This window comes from Trypanosoma rangeli (assembly GCF_003719475.1).
Source record: "Trypanosoma rangeli strain AM80 chromosome Unknown Tra_15.4_contig_00076, whole genome shotgun sequence".
NCBI classification, from domain to species: domain Eukaryota; phylum Euglenozoa; class Kinetoplastea; order Trypanosomatida; family Trypanosomatidae; genus Trypanosoma; species Trypanosoma rangeli.
The window spans coordinates 21832-40017 of NW_021705820.1; the positions used below are offsets into that span (position 1 = coordinate 21832).

General features: G+C 49.9%; 9 protein-coding genes across 9 annotated transcripts, besides 10 other annotated features; all 9 read right to left on the bottom strand.

The window, feature by feature from the left end:
* On the bottom strand, positions 1-2079 carry TraAM80_03070 (uncharacterized protein; the record flags this gene model as incomplete). Its single annotated transcript, XM_029380050.1, has 1 exon — positions 1-2079. A coding segment is annotated over one exon (2079 nt), but the record flags the coding sequence as incomplete, so codon positions are not given.
* A 117-nt stretch (positions 2080-2196) lies between these two features.
* Positions 2197-2242: a microsatellite.
* A 351-nt stretch (positions 2243-2593) lies between these two features.
* Positions 2594-3919, bottom strand: TraAM80_03071 (uncharacterized protein; the record flags this gene model as incomplete). Its single annotated transcript, XM_029380051.1, has 1 exon — positions 2594-3919. The coding sequence occupies one exon, from the start codon at positions 3917-3919 to the stop codon at positions 2594-2596; it is 1326 nt and encodes a 441-aa protein (XP_029240105.1).
* A 95-nt stretch (positions 3920-4014) lies between these two features.
* Positions 4015-4051: a microsatellite.
* Positions 4052-4467: 416 nt separating this feature from the next.
* Positions 4468-4524: a sequence feature (A-rich).
* A 7-nt stretch (positions 4525-4531) lies between these two features.
* TraAM80_03072 (putative zinc finger protein) lies at positions 4532-5416 on the bottom strand (the record flags this gene model as incomplete). The annotated part of the gene is made up of 1 exon (XM_029380052.1): positions 4532-5416. The coding sequence occupies one exon, from the start codon at positions 5414-5416 to the stop codon at positions 4532-4534; it is 885 nt and encodes a 294-aa protein (XP_029240106.1).
* Positions 5417-6187: 771 nt separating this feature from the next.
* TraAM80_03073 (uncharacterized protein) lies at positions 6188-6988 on the bottom strand (the record flags this gene model as incomplete). Its single annotated transcript, XM_029380053.1, has 1 exon — positions 6188-6988. The coding sequence occupies one exon, from the start codon at positions 6986-6988 to the stop codon at positions 6188-6190; it is 801 nt and encodes a 266-aa protein (XP_029240107.1).
* A 71-nt stretch (positions 6989-7059) lies between these two features.
* Positions 7060-7098: a microsatellite.
* Positions 7099-7282: 184 nt separating this feature from the next.
* TraAM80_03074 (uncharacterized protein) lies at positions 7283-7594 on the bottom strand (the record flags this gene model as incomplete). Its single annotated transcript, XM_029380054.1, has 1 exon — positions 7283-7594. The coding sequence occupies one exon, from the start codon at positions 7592-7594 to the stop codon at positions 7283-7285; it is 312 nt and encodes a 103-aa protein (XP_029240108.1).
* A 146-nt stretch (positions 7595-7740) lies between these two features.
* Positions 7741-7800: a sequence feature (A-rich).
* Positions 7801-7867: 67 nt separating this feature from the next.
* Positions 7868-7901: a microsatellite.
* Positions 7902-8115: 214 nt separating this feature from the next.
* TraAM80_03075 (putative structural maintenance of chromosome (SMC) family protein) lies at positions 8116-11892 on the bottom strand (the record flags this gene model as incomplete). Its single annotated transcript, XM_029380055.1, has 1 exon — positions 8116-11892. The coding sequence occupies one exon, from the start codon at positions 11890-11892 to the stop codon at positions 8116-8118; it is 3777 nt and encodes a 1258-aa protein (XP_029240109.1).
* A 152-nt stretch (positions 11893-12044) lies between these two features.
* Positions 12045-12076: a microsatellite.
* A 570-nt stretch (positions 12077-12646) lies between these two features.
* Positions 12647-12711: a sequence feature (A-rich).
* A 329-nt stretch (positions 12712-13040) lies between these two features.
* Positions 13041-13676, bottom strand: TraAM80_03076 (RNA-binding protein PNO1; the record flags this gene model as incomplete). Its single annotated transcript, XM_029380056.1, has 1 exon — positions 13041-13676. One exon carries the CDS (start codon positions 13674-13676, stop codon positions 13041-13043), a length of 636 nt encoding a protein of 211 aa, XP_029240110.1.
* Positions 13677-14045: 369 nt separating this feature from the next.
* On the bottom strand, positions 14046-16001 carry TraAM80_03077 (uncharacterized protein; the record flags this gene model as incomplete). The annotated part of the gene is made up of 1 exon (XM_029380057.1): positions 14046-16001. The coding sequence occupies one exon, from the start codon at positions 15999-16001 to the stop codon at positions 14046-14048; it is 1956 nt and encodes a 651-aa protein (XP_029240111.1).
* Positions 16002-16472: 471 nt separating this feature from the next.
* Positions 16473-16518: a microsatellite.
* Positions 16519-16529: a sequence feature (A-rich).
* Positions 16530-16786: 257 nt separating this feature from the next.
* TraAM80_03078 (cellular retinaldehyde-binding protein/triple function domain-containing protein) lies at positions 16787-17692 on the bottom strand (the record flags this gene model as incomplete). Its single annotated transcript, XM_029380058.1, has 1 exon — positions 16787-17692. One exon carries the CDS (start codon positions 17690-17692, stop codon positions 16787-16789), a length of 906 nt encoding a protein of 301 aa, XP_029240112.1.
* Between the last annotated feature and the right edge of the window lie 494 nt (positions 17693-18186).

Genomic DNA, 18186 nt, shown 5'->3' on the forward strand with positions numbered 1-18186 from the left:
GGTGCCAGCTCCCATCCCCGAGACGCCTCCCGCAGTCAAAGAAGCCGACTGAGGAACAGGCACCGGGGCGCCACCACTCTCCAGAGACGTATGTCGCTGGGTGCCAGCTCCCATCCCCGAGACGCCTCCCGCAGTCAAAGAAGCCGACTGAGGAACAGGCACCGGGGCGCCACCACTCTCCAGAGACGTATGTCGCTGTGCGCCAGCTCCTGAAGGAGTTATATCTGAGTATACAGGCTGTGAAGAAGTAGAGGCAGCACCAGCTGGGATGTAAAGAGCGTTCACCGCGTTGTCAGATACCGTGATTTTGTTTGCACTCATTCCACTCACTGAAGGCGTTATTGTGGAGGTTTTCGGGGGCAACAGTCCCGTTCTAAACTCTGTGGATGGTGGAAAACTGTATCTGGGATCAAACGTGGCTGATGGAAGTGGCCTATTATTATCGGGCAATGATACTGGTATTTGAGTCTCCGCAGAAAATCCCTGTGGGGAAGGCACTGATGACGGCTGTTCGTTAGTGTTAGAGTAAACCACAGGCTGCGATACGAAATGCGTCAAAGTGGGAAGAGGCTTATCCAACACCTTGGGTCCTGATGAGGATGCCGACGAAACACTTTCAACCGTGGAGCTTCCCTGTCCTGAGGATCCTCCACCGGATGAGGATCGTGAGGAAACTGTACAAGCGCTACTGACACTGCTGGTAAATTTAGAGGAATAAGCCGGTGTTGAAAATTTTGAAAAGGTACCCCCGCCAGCAAAGCTTCGATCTATTGTTGACTGCACAATAATGTTAATACGTGTTGTCAATTCTTGAACCTCTATGCATAAATATTTGATATATTTGACATGCTGACGATGCAGAGTGGATAACCGAACCTCCAGTGGCTGACGGTAGGCTGTTGTAAGGTGGCAGAGGTTCGTCCCTAGGCACTGCAGCTGAAAAAGCACGTGATACATTAGAAAATGGGCCACACTTCCTTCGCGTGGAATGGGCAATTTGTTTACTGGATTTCTGCGTGAGCTATCCTCCACGGATGCACTTGTGTAGTCCATTCCAGAGGACTCGGCAAGCTGATTGGCCAACTGGATCACAATATTCGCGGACTTCAAGATTTGCTGCACCACACAATCGAGCTTATCCGTTATGGGTTTTGACTTCTCATCCACAGCAACTGCGTCAAGCAGCGTAAATTCCCGCTTCAAGGTGGCGTATAAAGTTCCACAATTTGACTGAATCTGATACGCCACGCCGTACTGTAAGACATGAAAAAACGTTTTCTTCTTCACGGTAGACTTGCTTCCTCGTCGATTAGATTCATGTGTGCTTGCCAGCGGACGACCCCGTAGACTCTTTTCCGCTTCTTTTTGTGGCAATGTGCCTTCAACCACAGCTCCAGCGCCCGATGACGTTAACTTCGCCGGCGAGGAATCTCGATGGCCACCCCGCGTCATCTTGTGCATGCGCTTCTTCCTTCTCTCCCCATCCGCGCCGTCCAAAATCACACGAATAACATAAGGTTTGCCATTGACCGTTAAGTTGGAAGTTGCCACGGGCAAAGATGCCTGGCGGGAGACGGCTGAAGAAGCGGTGGCCCCAGGCACCACCGCAGTAGACAGCATCGCTTCGTCCATGGGAACAACGCGACAGGACATCTCCGCAAAGCCCATCGTCTTCCCGGCGCTGTCGCACATGGCGTAGTTGCTATGTTGCCGGCCCGCCGCCACCTGCACCGTCGACAGCGGGCATGGGCATACCCATGACACAGGCGCATGCGGTTGTCCCTCGTCGTACACGCGGCAGACGCACTGCGCAGGAAATATTTTTCGGTACTCATCGTCATTGAGATAAAACTCGGCCTTGTGGCACACGTTGTATGTCAGCGAAAGGATAAAGTCACCTGCGGGGGCCCGTTCAACAACACCGCCACCACCGCCAGTTTGTGGCCGGAGGAAAATCTCTGGAAAGCTTGAGAAGCGTACAGCGAAGACGATCCTCGCCGATGAACTCATGTTGACAAGACTATGCAGCCGCTTAACGGCAATCTCCAAGCGGAATCTTCGCGGTGGTGATAACATCATTATCTTTCACCGCCAAAGGAAGCAACCAGCAAGACTCGTTTTTCCTTTCTCTCCTGGTCCCAATTCTATTCACGGACGTTGTATCCAACCACGCCCCACACGCCTCCAGGAAGAGCCACAAAGAAAACAACAACCACAACACACAGACACACAAAAAAAAAAATTTTAAAAAAACGACGGCAAGGTGATGAGATGTTCACCCCCCACCCCTCCTCCCCTCGTTTTAGTGCTTACTTGCAATCCGTGCTAAAAGAAGGAAGTCCAAAGCAAACATAAAAAGGGAACGGTAAAAAACGCGATATAAAGGAAAAAGGTGCAGATCCCAAAGAAACAAGCACACAAAACGTTAAGTCACAACTGAAGGTAGACCAAAGAAAAAGACACACGACACAAAGAAGAGATTGTTAACGAAGACAAAGGAAAAAAATGTGTGCCTGCAGAGATGAGTTGCCATTCCTGAGAAAAATCCATAAAAGTCACAGTGTCACCCACATGTGAGATATTCCCAATACGACTAAAGATCTTCATTTGAATCCCCTTCACCACCCTTCTTCTGCTTGTACCTGCCGCGGTGGTACAGTTGGTCGACCTTGTCCTGTACACTAACACGTGCGTTTGGCACACTGCCGGCTGCCAATTCGGGGTTTTGCATCAATATTTCCTTTGTAGGTATTGCTGCCTTGTCACGAATGCGGCCTCGGTTCGTCACAATCTCCCCACGCTTCCCGAGTGTGGATGCACTTTCACCCTCCTTAAGACTCCGAGCAGACAGCTTGGCGAGCAAGGCATCCTGCTGCTCCTGCAGAACATGCACCTTGTCCAGCTTCCCCTTCTTGCGACGCCTCATCGGTGTATTTGTGCCTGTAGCTGATGTTCCACCACCAGCTGCCACAGAGGCAGTGCTGCCGCCGGTTTCAGTTACACTTGGACGACGGAAAATAGCCTTTGAACCCGTTTTTCCACGGTCAATGTACATACGGCGACTAATCTCACGCTCGCTCTCGGTTTCCTCCATGCTGCGCGCCACTCGAGTGCCTTCATCTCTCTGCTCCTCCTCGCGGGAAATGTCGTCAATCGTTTCAGAGAGTGCTCTTGAGTCATCCTCAAGCCATTCCTCCAGACTTTCCTCTCTCGCACTTGCCATGGTGCGCAGCAATTGCTCCTCGCCGCTGACGGAAGTGCTCTCATGGGGCTGATGAGGTTTGGCTGTAGAGTCGGGGTGCTCTGAGACATGGTTCACGAGGAGACTCTCGGGCACCTCCACGATATTGCCGTCGTGGTCTTCTACCAACGGCATTTGTCCGACGAAGTTTAGTGGGTACACCTCATTCTTCCCAGCGACGTATTTGTCCAACTCTTTCTCAATATGCTCCTGCAGTTTTGACTGTGGAATGTACTGAATGAGACTCATACTTTGGAGCCTTTCACTAGCGCGTTCATACCAAAAGAAGAATTGCCTCTCGTGAAATTCTCGCAGTAAGTCCAAGTGTTTCTTCTTGAGTGCTTGTCGTCCTTCCGTCATTTGCTTTGACTCTACACGCTTCTTTTCCTGCTCTTGCATCTCGTACTCCCACTGAGCCAGTTGGGCTGCTTTGGTGATGTTGTACTTGTAGATGTATTCATCCGCGTTGACACGGAACGACTCGAGCCACTGGCGCTTGTACACTTTTCGTAGATGTTCAAACTGCGCCTCGTGAACATTGCGCCACAATTCATTTTGCTTCCACATCCAATGGCGGTAGGGCGTGAGAAAGCCCGTCATCTTTCGCCCGTGATCCGACTTGGAGGGGAGATTGTAGTACGGCCTCATTTGCCGACGATACAACCGCGAGCAGCGCATGATGTCCCACGGTTTCTACAACCAAGGCAAGTGAGACACACACGTACACAACACTTTCCACCCTGGTAAGGATACGACACGCCCTCCCTCTCCCCTATATATATATGTATATATATATATATATATATATATGCCCCTTTGACGCTGTCGGTTCCTTGCGGTTGATGTTTAAGTTGTTTATGACACCACCACGACGCAGAAAAAATGAGTGAACCCCCCCCCCCACAAAAAAAAAAAAAACATTATAGCAGAATAGCACACGTGTGTGTTTCCCTCCGCCTCCGCTGAAGGAACACTTCACACAGACACACCACGCAAAACAAGGAAGAAAAAAATCAGTGACACAACAATCCAATCACAGCCACGTTAGTCCACATACAGCAAGAACGCAAGAGTTTTAGTTGAAATGTGCTTTTATTTATCTTTGAGACCGGGGTGGCTTGCACTGCCTTCGTGCCTAGGCACACACAAACGCATAGTGGCTACATGATGAGCACAATCGGCTGAAGTGTAATCCATGAGAGAAGTAGAACAAGTAGTAGCAGAGGAAAAACAAAAACACACAAAAACAAAGAGAAAACACCAAAGAGAAATACACACACAAATTAAGGTTTAGCACTGCCGAAGTAGCCTTGAGTCACTCTTTTTGATTAACTTAGCGGGAGGTAAAAAAAGCAGCGTTGCCAGTTGCCCCAAATCCTCACTGACGCACTCGCATCCCCCCTGGGGCTCCAATATACGTGGATCAACGGGCTCCATCAACAGATTGGCGTTCCCTTCCTCGGCCTCTGGAAATTGAAACATGGCTGTAAGGATATCAGGGTGTTCTGGTTGTACTTTGATGTCGCCGATTTCCCTAAAATAGTCCACATCTGTATTCTCCTCAACAATTTCTACCTGCTGAAGCAAGATATCAGTAAATAGGGCACGCTGGCGAACCTCTTCCCAACGATTTACAAGGCGCTCCTTCTCCACCTGGGAGACCATTTTATCATCCTCTACACGAGTATGTGTCAGATGCTCCACAGCTCGGGAGTGGTTGCCGTAGTACGCATCGGACCCCTTGAAACCACCATCAGCGTTTTTTGTTACCCAACCTCCGGGCCCCATAAAATAACTATCTTCATGATTAACTTCCTCATTCCACGTTGTGCTCATGTTCAGGTGCGATTCATGCTCTAGGAAACTTGCCTCGTTGCGCTCACCCATGCCGGAGTGTATAGACTCACTACCCCGACTCAACCCTCCTGCTACAAAAGCCCCATTACCGTCCTTGCGTAATATGTGGAAGCAATCAATGCAGACACGTACAGAGAGATGGGCTCCACGCGTTGGAATGGTACAACTAAAGTTTGAGCAATTCCTACAAAATACGTAGCCGCAATTGCGACAGTGATGGCGTCGTGTGCTAAGAGAAAATGTGACAGCACACCTATGACACGAGGGAGCCTCGGAGTCCCTCTGCCAGTGAGCGCCCTTAGAGTTACTGGTTCCCATTCTTGTTTCCCGTTCAGGTGCCCCAGCCCCCCAAAAGACCTCTATCCCACCTGGTTCTTCAGTGAACAGCAAAGGCAACAGCAAGAAGACAAAAAGAGAGCACCTCTACACATGTGTACAATACAATACGCTGAGTTTGTGTGACTGACTTGTCTTTAGAAATGATATATATATATAACATATATCCACCCACGTGCAAATAAAAACACAACAAGAATAATAACTGTCCACTTATTGTTGTTCTCAAAAAACCTACGGAGCCGACACATTTAACTACCTGCCCTTCACATCGTAAGGGTCTAAGATGCCTCTGTCTGAGGACTTGAGAAGTGAAGAGGAAAAAGGCTTCTCAAAAATGGGGCGCGTTTGTCGCGTCCCATTGAAGCACATTTGGCGATAGCACGTATTTCTCTGTTATTGATCCAGACATCGATCGGCATGCTTCACGGCTCGCGCCAGCCCGCGTGAACTCGTGATAGTTTATCCGTATCTGTATTAACCTCTGATTTCCGCTGCCCAGATTGCAGAGGGGGTTGACTTCCGTGAGAAGCGTCACGCGGGTGTAGGCTGCGTCTATCACCATCTGTGATTCGGGTCAACTCCCTCTGTTGTTGAAGCCTCAACAGGGTTTCCATGAGCGTCATGGTAGTGGCTTGGTCGTGACTTTTCTCAAAATTTTCAAACTCCGTAAGGATGCAACGTAATGCTTCCTTCGCACTGTCAACTGACACCTCTTTCACCAATTTTACTCCCCATACCACGGTGGTTTGTTTACTCACACACCTTTTCCTCCCCTTGCTTCTGTGCTTCCCTTTTTGTCTCCTGCTCAAAAACATTATTTTGCACGGCCCGGCGCACACGCTCGACGTTGGTTCCGTCATACAAGCTCAATGGCGTAAGGAGCGCGCCGGGCCGTTCATCACCACGCTCATTCCATTGCTTCATGCTAGCACCACTGCTGCTGTTCAGCAGTGAGAATATATTCCGATTCAATCCCAACGTGCCTCGTGGCGATCGCACACCACCGGTCCCAGGCGTGTAATACCCTGTAGACATATCACTGTTGGGCAACCGCGTCCCAGCGTCGGGTGTCTGATCCAGGCCTGCCCCAGACGGAAAGGACGCCACTGGGGTAAAATTGAATGAACCCCTTGAGGCATGAAAGACCCTCCTACCTGATGCATAAAGGTGCGTCAAATGTCTCTGGCTCCAGTAATCTTCAGTGCGACTGTCTTTCATGTCACCACCTCCGTCAGAGTGCACAAGAGCCACACCACCCTTCTCGTATTTCTCCGCTTCTTTCCGCACTGGTAGGGGAGCCACGTGGTGCATCAGGGCCTCCACGGCAGCCGGGCGAACAATCGGAGGTGGAAGCTTTCGCATCAACGACGTCGAAGAACGCTGCTGAGCATCGCTCACCTCCGTCATGTCTGAGATGTATGACCCACCCTGCTGGCGCAGTGAGGTTTCAACACGGCGGCGCATCTCAATTAACTTGAGTTCCACTTCTGGAAAGAGGGGTCGCGCGGCAAAACGTGCACGGATCTCATCAAAAGCCTCTTTTGCATCCATCACACGCCATCCGCTCGTTCCCCACCCCCTACTTCTTCCGCAGACATAAGCATGCACGAGAAGTGAAACAAATAATATATATATATATATATAAATAAATAATAAAAATACACACTTTGACGCAAATGCATACTTATTGCGTTTTCTCTGAAAAAATAAATTTCAACTATCCCACAAGTGCGGATGTGCCAATGAAGGCAGGGCTCCTCGATACTCACTAAGGAGAAAACACATAAAATAATAATAATAGGAGCAATAACACAAACATTAAGGCGCCTGAGTACAACGCACATCTTAAACATACGGTGCCTGTCCAGACTCGCATGCAGTCAGCACCGCTGCAGCCAAATCCAACTCCTCCAGCGTGACGGGTGGCAACATATCTCGTATTGCACGCAGGCCTGCGGGAACAGGCACATTTGAGCTGCAGTCTGTCAGCGCGTCACCATCTTCCTGCAAAATGCGCTGATCAACATAAAAATAGCCGCCGTGTGTAAGCGCGTGGTGAAGAGCCAGAGGCCGCACCGGCACAGGCGGCAATGCATCCCAAGACATCACTAAGACTTCTCCTGCGGAGAATAATACAAAACTCGCTTTGCAAGACATAAGGAGCACCGGTGGAGAAAAAGACAAAAAAAAAATCGAAAAAACAATGAAGCCATCAACCCGCAGGAAGAAGAAGTGAGAAAACGACACCATAACTGACTGCAGATGCCGTATCCCGCCGGAGAAGCAAAGTGGAAACTGAGTGTAAAAGAACAGAAAGAAAAAAAACGAAAGCCAACAAGACATGTTAAACCAACAAGAAAAGATGGGTGTGTGCCCATTTGCTTCCTCACTTGCAAAACATTGTAGCAGTCGTCTTATTATGGCTTTTCCTTCTTTTTCGTTTGCTTTTTTTTTTCTGTTCCTTCCTCTCTGAGCTGCATAAAAACTTTATATTTTGGAAGACTCTATGGTATTTCTGTACGCTCTCCTCGTCTCTCGTTCGTAACCCCGCCAATAACTCGAGACATCAGAAGTCAACGCTGATCTTTTCCACGTTCATTTGTATGTGTATGTTTTTTTTTTCGCCACTTGAGAGGAGAATCACGGGAAAAGAGAAGCAAAGTTGCCTCTACGAAGCATCAAAAGGGGTAGCCGCGCAGGTCCATTGTCAGAACTGAAGAACTTTCCTTTTGTTTGTTCTTCAGAACTCCCACAAGCATGTCCGCAACGTGGTAGAGCTGGTCCTTTAGCGAGATGACAAGAAACTGCGTCGTATTGCAGTTCTTCCGCATGTAGTTGGCCAACTTTTCAACATTTCCAGCGTCCAGAGCGGCGTCCACCTCATCCAGGACAAAAAATGGTGTTGGTGAAACCGCATGCACGGCAAATATGAGAGCGAGAGCTGCCATGGTGCGTTCCCCGCCGGAGAGCAGCTCCATTGGCATGTATCGCTTAAGTGGCGGTGTCGCATGGTACCTCGTCCCCGCCAGGTACGGCTCTTCCACATCCTCCAGACTCAAGTACGCGGAACCATGCACCGCATGCGCCCGGGTACTCAGAGTGAGCTCACGGTATACACGGTCCACGTTTTCCGCAATTCTTTCAAAGGTTTCCATAAAGCGCTGTGTCCGGAGCTCCTTGACCTTCGCAAACTCCGAGTACGCCTTGCTGGCTCGTTCTCGGACCTCCTCAAGATGGGCGGAAGAGGTGGTCAGCTTATCCTCAGATCCAACAAACCGCGATGCCGCCTTAAGGCTGGGGACGAGCGATTCTGCAGCACGCTGCAAATTTTCCAGTAACGCCTCTGTGCGTTGTTTGTACCCCGCAAGGTGTGTCTTGTCCGACGCCGCCTTTCGTAGAGTTTCTGTAAGCCCTGAGAAGTCCACCATGACCTGTGTTTCCCCTGTCGCCGCAGGCGGGCGAGAGTGGGAGGACTGCAATTGCTTGGTTGGCGCAGTAACTGAAGCCTCCTCCAACAATGTAAAGGGCTCACTCTGACTTAACTCATCGCTGTTTACAAGCCGTGACCGCTTGGCGCCGACAACTTCAACAGGTTTTAACGGCAAAGTAATTCCCTCCATTTGGCACCGCCGCATAATACTCATGCGTTGTAGGCGAAGTGTGTCGCAAGCGGCTTGAAGAGCCGTAACTCCTCGTCGCGCCTGTGCCAACTTGCCAAGCTCTTGCTCGGAGGTGCGACTTTGCTGACGAATATTTGCCTCTAGTGCGTCAAGCTGCACCTTCGCTTCACTTAAACCGACCCTTGCCTCACTTTGCTTCTTCTCTGTGGTGCGGACAATCTCACTGTAGGTCGCCAAGTCCTTCTCGCATCGCCGGATTTCGTTTTCAATACGCTCACAAACCCCTCGAAGCTCATCAATTGATTGCACTCCAATGCGCTTCCGCTCCGCCTCAAGGGAAATCTCCAGTTTGTGAAGCAACAGCTGAATTTGCTGCCGTTCTTCAGCCCTTTCCCTCACTCGTTGAGCCTCATGACTCTCAAGCTCCAAAAGGTTTGGAATTTTCACCCGCTTAATAAATTCCGAGAAGATGCGCTGCTCAACGTGCAAGATGGATCCGCGTGTCTCTTGTAACTCGTGTAGGCAGCGTCTGAGTTCGGACTCATACGTAGTGTAACGCCTCTCGATTGTGTGTTGCTCACTTTTCTGCTTTTCCATCTCCCGATTCATGTTCGAAACCTTTTGCTCCGTTGCCTGCAACTCTGCCCCAACCGCTTTGATGCGGCCGTGCACAAACTCCAACCGTGCCTCCGTGTCGCGGAGTTCGCACTGCGCGCGTGCCATGTTGACCTCCGATCCCCCAGCCAATTCACTTAACAACCGGTCCCGTGCAGCGCGCAGATCCTCGTACTTCTTCTCATCCCACTTCCGCGCACGTGACTGAATCGACGCAAGACCACCCTGAACCGCACCATTTCGCATGAGAACGGAGCCGTCCAGGGTCACCACCTTAAAACGTTCCCCGTCTTCGCTGCCGTATGCGACGCGTCTCGCCTCCATCATCCCATCGCACACAAGCGTCTGTCCCAACGCATACTGTACCGCAGGCTCAATGACCGTGTCGTAACGGATCACATCCACAACAGGCTTACAAGTCCCACCAAACGTTCTCAGACGATCATTTGCTTCCCTACCTTGCACAGAATCCAGAGGAAGAAACGTCATGGGTGGTAGGCGCTGCTCCTTTAGATAACGCACACAGGAAATGGCCGTTTCGGTAGTATCCACAACCACCGCTTCAAGATTCCTGCCCAATGCCACTGTCACCGCATGTCTATATTTATCGTTGGGAATGGTGCAAAGATCCACAAGACGTCCACGAATGCCATAAAGAGCACGTAGTGCCTGCAACGCGCCGGTCATTCGCGAGCCATGCTTGTCATTTTCTTTAATAAAACGAAGTTCGTGTAACTGCTCTTGAATCATAGCCAGCTCAACCTCACGCTCTTTAGTCCTTTTTTCTGTCTGTAAAAGATCCGCCCGTTTTTGACCGATATTGTGTGTAAGCTCCTCAACGGTGTCCTGAAGATCTCTCATACGGCGTTGCAACTCTGCCACACGGTCGTTGCCGCGTTGCACTCCTTGTTGAAGATCCTGCCTCTGAGACTTGACGTTCTCTGTGGCAATTGTGCACTGCTTCTGACCTTCGGCCAATGATTGCTGCTGCCGTTTGATTCTCTCCAGTTGCTGTCGCAGCACCACTGTTTCACACTCTGCCTCCTTGCGAAGCTGACGATACTCTGAAAGTTGCTCAGCACTCAGTGATCCACTTAGTGTCGTGTGCTCCGCATCCTCCTTCCTGCACCTCTCGTCAAAAGCCTGTAGGATTCCCCTCTGCTTCTGCAACTGTTCCTCGAGGCGTTGAACCTCATGCGATTGCACTCTTTGCGTTTTCATCACACCCTCCAACTCCTGCTGCTTCACTTCTTGCTTACGCCTCAAGTGGTTCAGGGAGGCCTTAATGTGTTCCAGCGTATTATGTTTTTCTCTCAGCGCATCCGCCTCTCTGCGGCCCCGCTTAAGTTCCTCCAAGTACACCTTGTGCTTTCCGGCGTACTCCCGCTTCATCCTGCGTATGTCCTCATCGGAGGCTATGCTCTTCTCAAGGGTGGTGAGTTTTTCATTGAAGGCTTGCAGCTCCCACTTCTGCCTCTCCAAACTGGACTCGACGTAAAACAACTGCACCAGTGCCTCATTACGCCTTTCCTCGCTAATACGTCTCAAAACTTCCTCATACTTTTCTGCCTCCTTCTTCTGGAGCCGCATTTGGTTCAGAGCCACCACTGCATCCCGCTTGGCAGCTGAGGCCGCCGTCAGCTCCTGATTCGCCACCTCATGAGCTTTCTTGCAGCGGTCGTACTCCTCTTTTAGTTCCCCACTTCCGCTGACCTGTTCCAGCAGATCTGTCAACTCCCGCGCCTTTTTTTGCGCTATCGCTTCCACCTCGTGCTGAAACACCAAGAAGTTATTCACGCGGGCTCCCACCTTGAACTTTGCAAGCGCCGCAAAGTATTTCCGCTCCTCCACGGGGGCACCGTTAATCTTATGAGCAATTTTACCGCGTTGGTCCACTGCCCGAGTGAAGGAGACCTCAGTGTCCTGACCCTGCCCTGTCGCTGCCGCTGATGACGATGCCGGTGTTGTGCAGCACAGCACGGCGGTCACGGCGCACTCCTTCGGCTGTGCGCCGCGATAAATGAGGTCCGCTGTGCCCTTTCCACGCAGCGTGGTTGCGGCACTGGGACTCAGCACAAAGCCCAGTGCGTCCATAAAGTTTGACTTGCCAGCGCCATTGGGCCCCACGATGCAGGTAAAGTCCTTCAGGGGGCCGATTGTCACGTTGCCGGCGTAACTCTTAAAGTTGTACAGCTCCACGCGATCAATCCGCGAGAGCATCAGAAAGAAAGACACACACGCACACAAGTGTACCGATATTTACTTTTCCTTCCCTTCGTTTTCTAATGGAGTCGAGGCAGCAAAACCACAAGGATAAACAAATGCACATACGTGCTTCTTCCCCGCGTGGGAAGGCCTCTAGGCGAAAGGTAACACATACAGAAACCAAACACGCACACACACAAAAAAAAAACTGCTGGGAACTTCATTAGCACCAGACACGTCATCTTGCTATCAACGCACCTAACATCGCCGCAATGCCTTTCCAAGGCTATGCCCCTTTTCTTTCCCTCCTCACGCCTTGGTAATTGTATGTCCGGAGAGAAACGCGTAAGGACAGCGGCCCCACAGGCACGCCAGTCCCTTTTTACTGGGTGTATTACCCATCACCGTAATGGAAACCCTGCAATGTAGTCAATCCAAGACAATGAGATGCTCAGCAATGGGGGAAAAATCATGTCAGTAAAAACGTCAACCACTCGGCAATGAGTTCCTCATCACCTGCAAGAAAAGCTTAGTGATGCAACAACAGCGGACGGCCATTCTTAACGGATGGTTTCCACAGACTCGCCTTGTATCTCGTGGCTTGAGACGTCAGAGCCGCAAGGTCAGCCTGGCCCATTTGCCACGACCCATCGTGAAGACTCAACCACCAATACTATCCGCTGTTGGGTGTGGGCAGACCTGCACAGACCTGCACAAGCGAAGCCCAGAGGCCAATCAAAAACTGCATATGCACACACAGAGAGAGAGGGAAAAAAAAAGCAACAACAACAACAAAAGAAAGGAATAGAAAGAGAAGTTAGGAACAAAAACAAATAGTGAGGCCGCGGGAGCAAACAAGGCCACCAAAGACAAGGAGCGCCCATGCAGAGGAAGACTCTAGTAACTTTATGTGCACCCCAAACGAGGGGTGCCCCATGTACTTCATAACTTTATTCGATTAGACGCAGCACGGCACCTATGCCAATATATCTTCAACAATACGTCGGCACTTTCTGTTCTGACTGCTCAAAACGAAGAAAAAAAAAAAGAAGACGCAAACATGTGGCGTGATGTAACAGCATTTTCTTTTATCCTTTCTCCCTCCTCCTTTCCCCTCACACTTTTTCCTTTCCTTTTTCCCTCTTTTCTCCCATATCAAAGCACTAAAAGGTGTCATTCACGCGATTCATTACGGCGCGCACGCGGGTGTACACCTTTGCGGCTGGGCTACCACGAATCAAATCACAAAGAGCGTCCCTTGCCACACGGATGTTCTGTGTCGTTCCCATCACCCAAATGTGTGTGTCAGCAATGACAATTCGCGTTCGTGTAACATTTTCGATGGTGTACTTCGTTTTGCCATGGGAGCCGCTCATCCGCCCAATGCACCGAGATAGGTTGTCACCTTGCAGATTGGCCCGCACATCCTTCACTTCAAAGCCCTCAATGTACACATCATCCATACGCAGCAAGGCGACTGCGTCTTTGACGTCAAATCCAGCCACTACCGCCTTGACAAAATCTTCTGCCTTTTGAAGAAACACCTTGCTGCCGTCCCCCGCACCCCCTGAAGCTTCCATGGTGGCTGGGCAGGTCCGCAGCTCGACGGAGCGAGATTTAAGATTCATACGAATCTCCAATTTGCAGTGCTCCACAATCGGTGTGTAGACCTCCAACCACACCTTCTTTAGGGGAGGGAAGCGGTGGTGGGGAACCTTGACGCTACGCGTCTCGCGAACGAACGTGCTGCTGTTCTTCTCTTTTCCCGTACCCGGAACACTAGCTACTTTGGACGACATCTTTTGTTGTGGTTTCCAAAGCACCTATCTAACAGGTGTCTCTACGCCCGAAATAAAAAACTAACCCTCCCACCCCCCCAAAAAACGATGAAGCACACGACATCAACAACAGCGAGAGGCTATGGATTTTGTTCCTGTGTGGGGAGAAGGGTTCACATAAGCGCAACAGCCAAACAGAGAGGTAAGACTAGGATGGGAAACCATTCTCAGAGGAACAGTACAACGTCGGTCGCACGCACACACAATTTTACGTAACAAAGCAATGTATTTCACATACAATAATTCCCTCACGCAATCACGTATCATGAAACCCAAGACCAGGCAAACTTCACCCAGCTCACTCGGCTTACATCCGCCAAAAAACAATGTTCAGTCTAACGCCAGACGAGCCATTTTTTTGTTGGCAATTTCACTCTCGACATCACTGGAAGGCGCAGGCAGGTACTGCATGGAGCTAACTTCCTTCTTGGCTTTCTCATCGTCATCCGATACGTATGAATCCGATGGACTAGCACATTTGAAAGACGTCTCTGATTCACGGGCTACAGGGGTGGATTTTAGCATATCCCTACACATTAACGTAGTGTTGAAATCGTCAGGAGAGGCTTGAGGTGGCGGCTGCTGTACGCCCGCAGAGCGCTCTGAGGGACCCACTGGAGGAGAATCACTATGCTCCATCGTATGCCCCATTACCCCCGGGGACGATAAAACATGAGAATAACGCGCAACTTGCTGGGAGCTCTGTGGGCGTTGTTGATCATGCTGATGCTGATGGTGGTGGTGGTGGTGTAGCCCTGGGCCATAGTTTGCGTGCTGAGCCTCAAGCAACTCAGCAGACGTTGATGGAGAGGGCACCAAACGTGGCGGTGACCGTCCCCCTCCTCTCGGCAAATCCCCGCCCGTTCCCGCCGTTGAACTCATGCCACGTTGACCATGTGTCCTCGCCATTTGTTGTTGCTGTTGAAGGTATGGTTTTTCTTTGTGCAGCAACAACTGTTGTTGCCGCTGCTGAAACTCCTGCAAGCTCAGTGATGACGCGTCATGCGTTGGCTGGAGACTTGTGCTCATCGCGCCCCGCCTCAAATCCAACGGTTCTTGATGATTCTTTCCGACGCCCGTCGTCCCCGGCTGGGAGGCATTCGGAACATACGAAACTCCCCCGCTCTCACCACCAGCACCAGCAAAAAGACGATGCAAAGCCTCATTCATGGACGCCATCTGCCGATCCATTTTATCCATTCGTCCCTGAAGAAGATTTACCTGTTCCTTTAGCTTCAAGACGTCCCCATGATAAACCTCAAGACCGCAAGTGGCCCTGCCTGATTCACCGCGAGGCGGGGTGCCCGTTACTCCTGAAATGGCACCGGCATCTGGGCTAGTCGCCGACACACCGTGCAGGAGCATCTCCAGCCGATTAAAATCACTGCGACACGAACGCACCTCGCTCCTAAATGACATGTTTTCCTCCATCAGCTGCCTCAGTTCTGCAACCCACCTTGTGGTGGTGTCGTTCGTCGCCTCCAGCGCTCCATGAAGGCGTGCAACATGCTGATGCATCTCATCACACTCCTCTGTGGCTTTTCGAGTCTGTGATCGCACCATTTGCTCTAATTCATCCCTAAGTCCGGTAACGTGGGAGTCTAGTTCTAACAAAGAAGTTCGCACTAAATCGTGGTGGCGACGAACGAGTTCATCGACACGACGGTCCTGACGTTGCTGTTCGATTCGTGCCTCATTTTGCAGTGTAGAAACGGCATCCCGAAGATGATTCTGTTCAGCCGTAATGTTTTTAAAATGTTCTTCCATTTCCCTAGAAAGATCCTCTACAGGAAGCTTCGCACCTCGCTGAAGTCGTTTGAATGCGCTCTGCATCTCTCCCAACCCTCGTGCGGAGACTTCCGTGGCTTCTTTTAGTGACTCTGACAGTTCTAGATGAGACTTGTTCACATCCTCTAAGCGTTGGTTTATCGTGTCGTTCACGCCCTTTGTGACACCTGTGAGCATCGTTTGAAAAACCACTTTCCACGACTTCATCTCATCAGCAACTATACGCCGCACAGCCGCCTCATCCAGCACCCCAGATGAGGGGGCACAGAGAGGTGATGGCGAATTGGTAAGAGGTGCATTGAACAGAGACCCGGGATCTGTCGCTTCCGTTGGAGTGGCATCCGTAATGCTCCACGGTAGCGACGCGATGGCGCTATTGCGGTAAAGCCTATCCCGTTCCATCGCCGTGCGTGCAATAATGTCTTGCATCTCCTTGTTGATGGAGTCAAGTCGTTGGCGAAAATGGTCCTCCTCACTGGCGTAAGATGAAGTCAGCATGACGCCACCACTAAACTTACAGAGCCGGTAATTCCCCCTGCCTCTCTTCTCGCCTTTCAGAGGTCACTTCACCCAGAACCAAATCGCTTCTTCTTCGCCTCAGCTAAATGAGAAGGGACGAAGAGTAAACAAAAGAATCCGTAAAAGAGGCTTAAATCAGATAAAAAAAAACACACACAGTAACTGTTAACAAGCAAAGCATACATATCTCCACAGCCCCTTGCAGCGTTAGCATACAAGCAGAAACACCTACCTATACGTGACATCTACGCAACGTAATGAAATTTTAAATTCATAAAGACTTTCACGTAAGAGAGATATGCATGTGGAAAAGGAAAGATCGCTTAGCCCCAAATGGAAACATAAATAAGAAAAATCAGATTTAAAAATGGAATCCTGCAAACTGCGGGGCTAAACAAATAGAATGAGAAATCTATTGTGCATAAGCCAAAGCCACCTCAAAAAATTGAAAAAAAAAACAACAACAACAACAACAGTCAATACGCAACAAAACCAAAATGGAAAAACGTTAGGCAGAAAAGGCGAGAGAAGCAGAGAAATGGAGACCAAACTCCCGACCATTCCACCCCGCAGTACTTTCTGCATCTCTATTCCCATACTATTATGAAATTGTGTATTCCTCGGGCTCTTCTTCTGTCAGTTCTTTCCTCCTATCTCCCACAGCATCATGTATTCAATTTATAGGTACCAGTTGATGCATAGCCCCTCTCCCCCCTCCTCTCTTCCCAACACCGCAACTACCAAACACAGGGACACACTATTCATCACTCCTTGCCCTGTACAGGGTACCACACAGGAGTCGTCGGAAGAACGTTTGCTTCGCTCCTTCTGTAGGATTCGCAAAGGTACTCCGCAAGTGCCGTTGGAAAGATTTTGGCAAAACCAGTTTGGATGTTTGGTTTCACCTTTGTGTAAAGTAACATCACCTTTGCCCTTGTCTTTTCCTCAATTGCGGGGGAGAGTGCTGACCAAAGTACGGCAAACATCTTGGGGGGATTCACAAGGATCATCAATCCCAAGCGTTCGGGGAAGTGATCCTGAATAGTTTGCACCACGCTGAGAGCCATTTTGGGATGGCTATCTTTAACGTAGGAGAAGGTTTCAAAATCCGTGACGCATACCCACTGCTCTACTCCGACTGGCATGAGCCTCACCAGATGGTTGAATGCATTCACACAGTGCTTGAGTGGATGTTTTCGCTCTGGCCCCCACCGCATTGCCATAAAACAAACAGGACGACTTTGAAGGTCCCACCCGACAAACTGCATCAGGTGCTTATTTGGGTTCTCTAAGCAAACCTCACACACCCAATTGTCAACATCCTTCTCTTTGCGCCACCTCACAGATTTCTCTAACATGGCGAACGATTTCTTCTTGTCAAAGTTACGGGCGATTAGATAACGAATAAGCAACCAATCATCGTGCTCATTCTCGTTGTACCACGGGGCGGACTTGACAATTTCCTTGAAATCTCTGAGTGTCTCCTGCTGCTTCGGCGACAGCTCTTCCAGACGAGCCTCGAGCGTCTTTACGACTGCAGGCGGTCGCACTTTTGCTGCCTCCTCCTCTGTAGACAGAAAAAAAGGGATTTGAAACCCTTCATTCTGCCTTGTTAAGAGAAACAGGTCGCAAGGCAGATGTGAGGTCGTTTTTGGGTTCAAAACACACATCTACTCACCCGCTTTTTGGTGCCCCCGTTTATTTAGAAAAAAAACAAAAAGGATTGCACCACCACAGCACTCGCAAAGAAAAACTTTGAGCAAACTAAAAAATAAAATAAGAGTGACGCGGCTAGCCTAAGCCTTGCTTTCCCCCCAATAAAACACCAGAGAAAGAAAACGTATAATGAATACTTTTTTATGTCTCACAGTCTCCACAAGGAATTTAGCAAGCTCATTCCAGCAACCAATGACAGTTTCACCGCACATGCACATGACTTACACTCACCAAAACACTAACAAAATTGAGGTGAAGACGGTATGCGCCCCCCACCCCTCCCGTACGGCACGGAAATGGTCGGGTCAGGTCGGGTGGGCTTTCAAAAGCTACCCTCTGCGCAACCTCTACGGTAATTGATTGAAGGTAAAGTAGTTCATCACTAAGAAATGCACTCAACAAAAAAAAAATGAAAAATAAAAAGATACTAGGTGAAGAGAATTGTTTA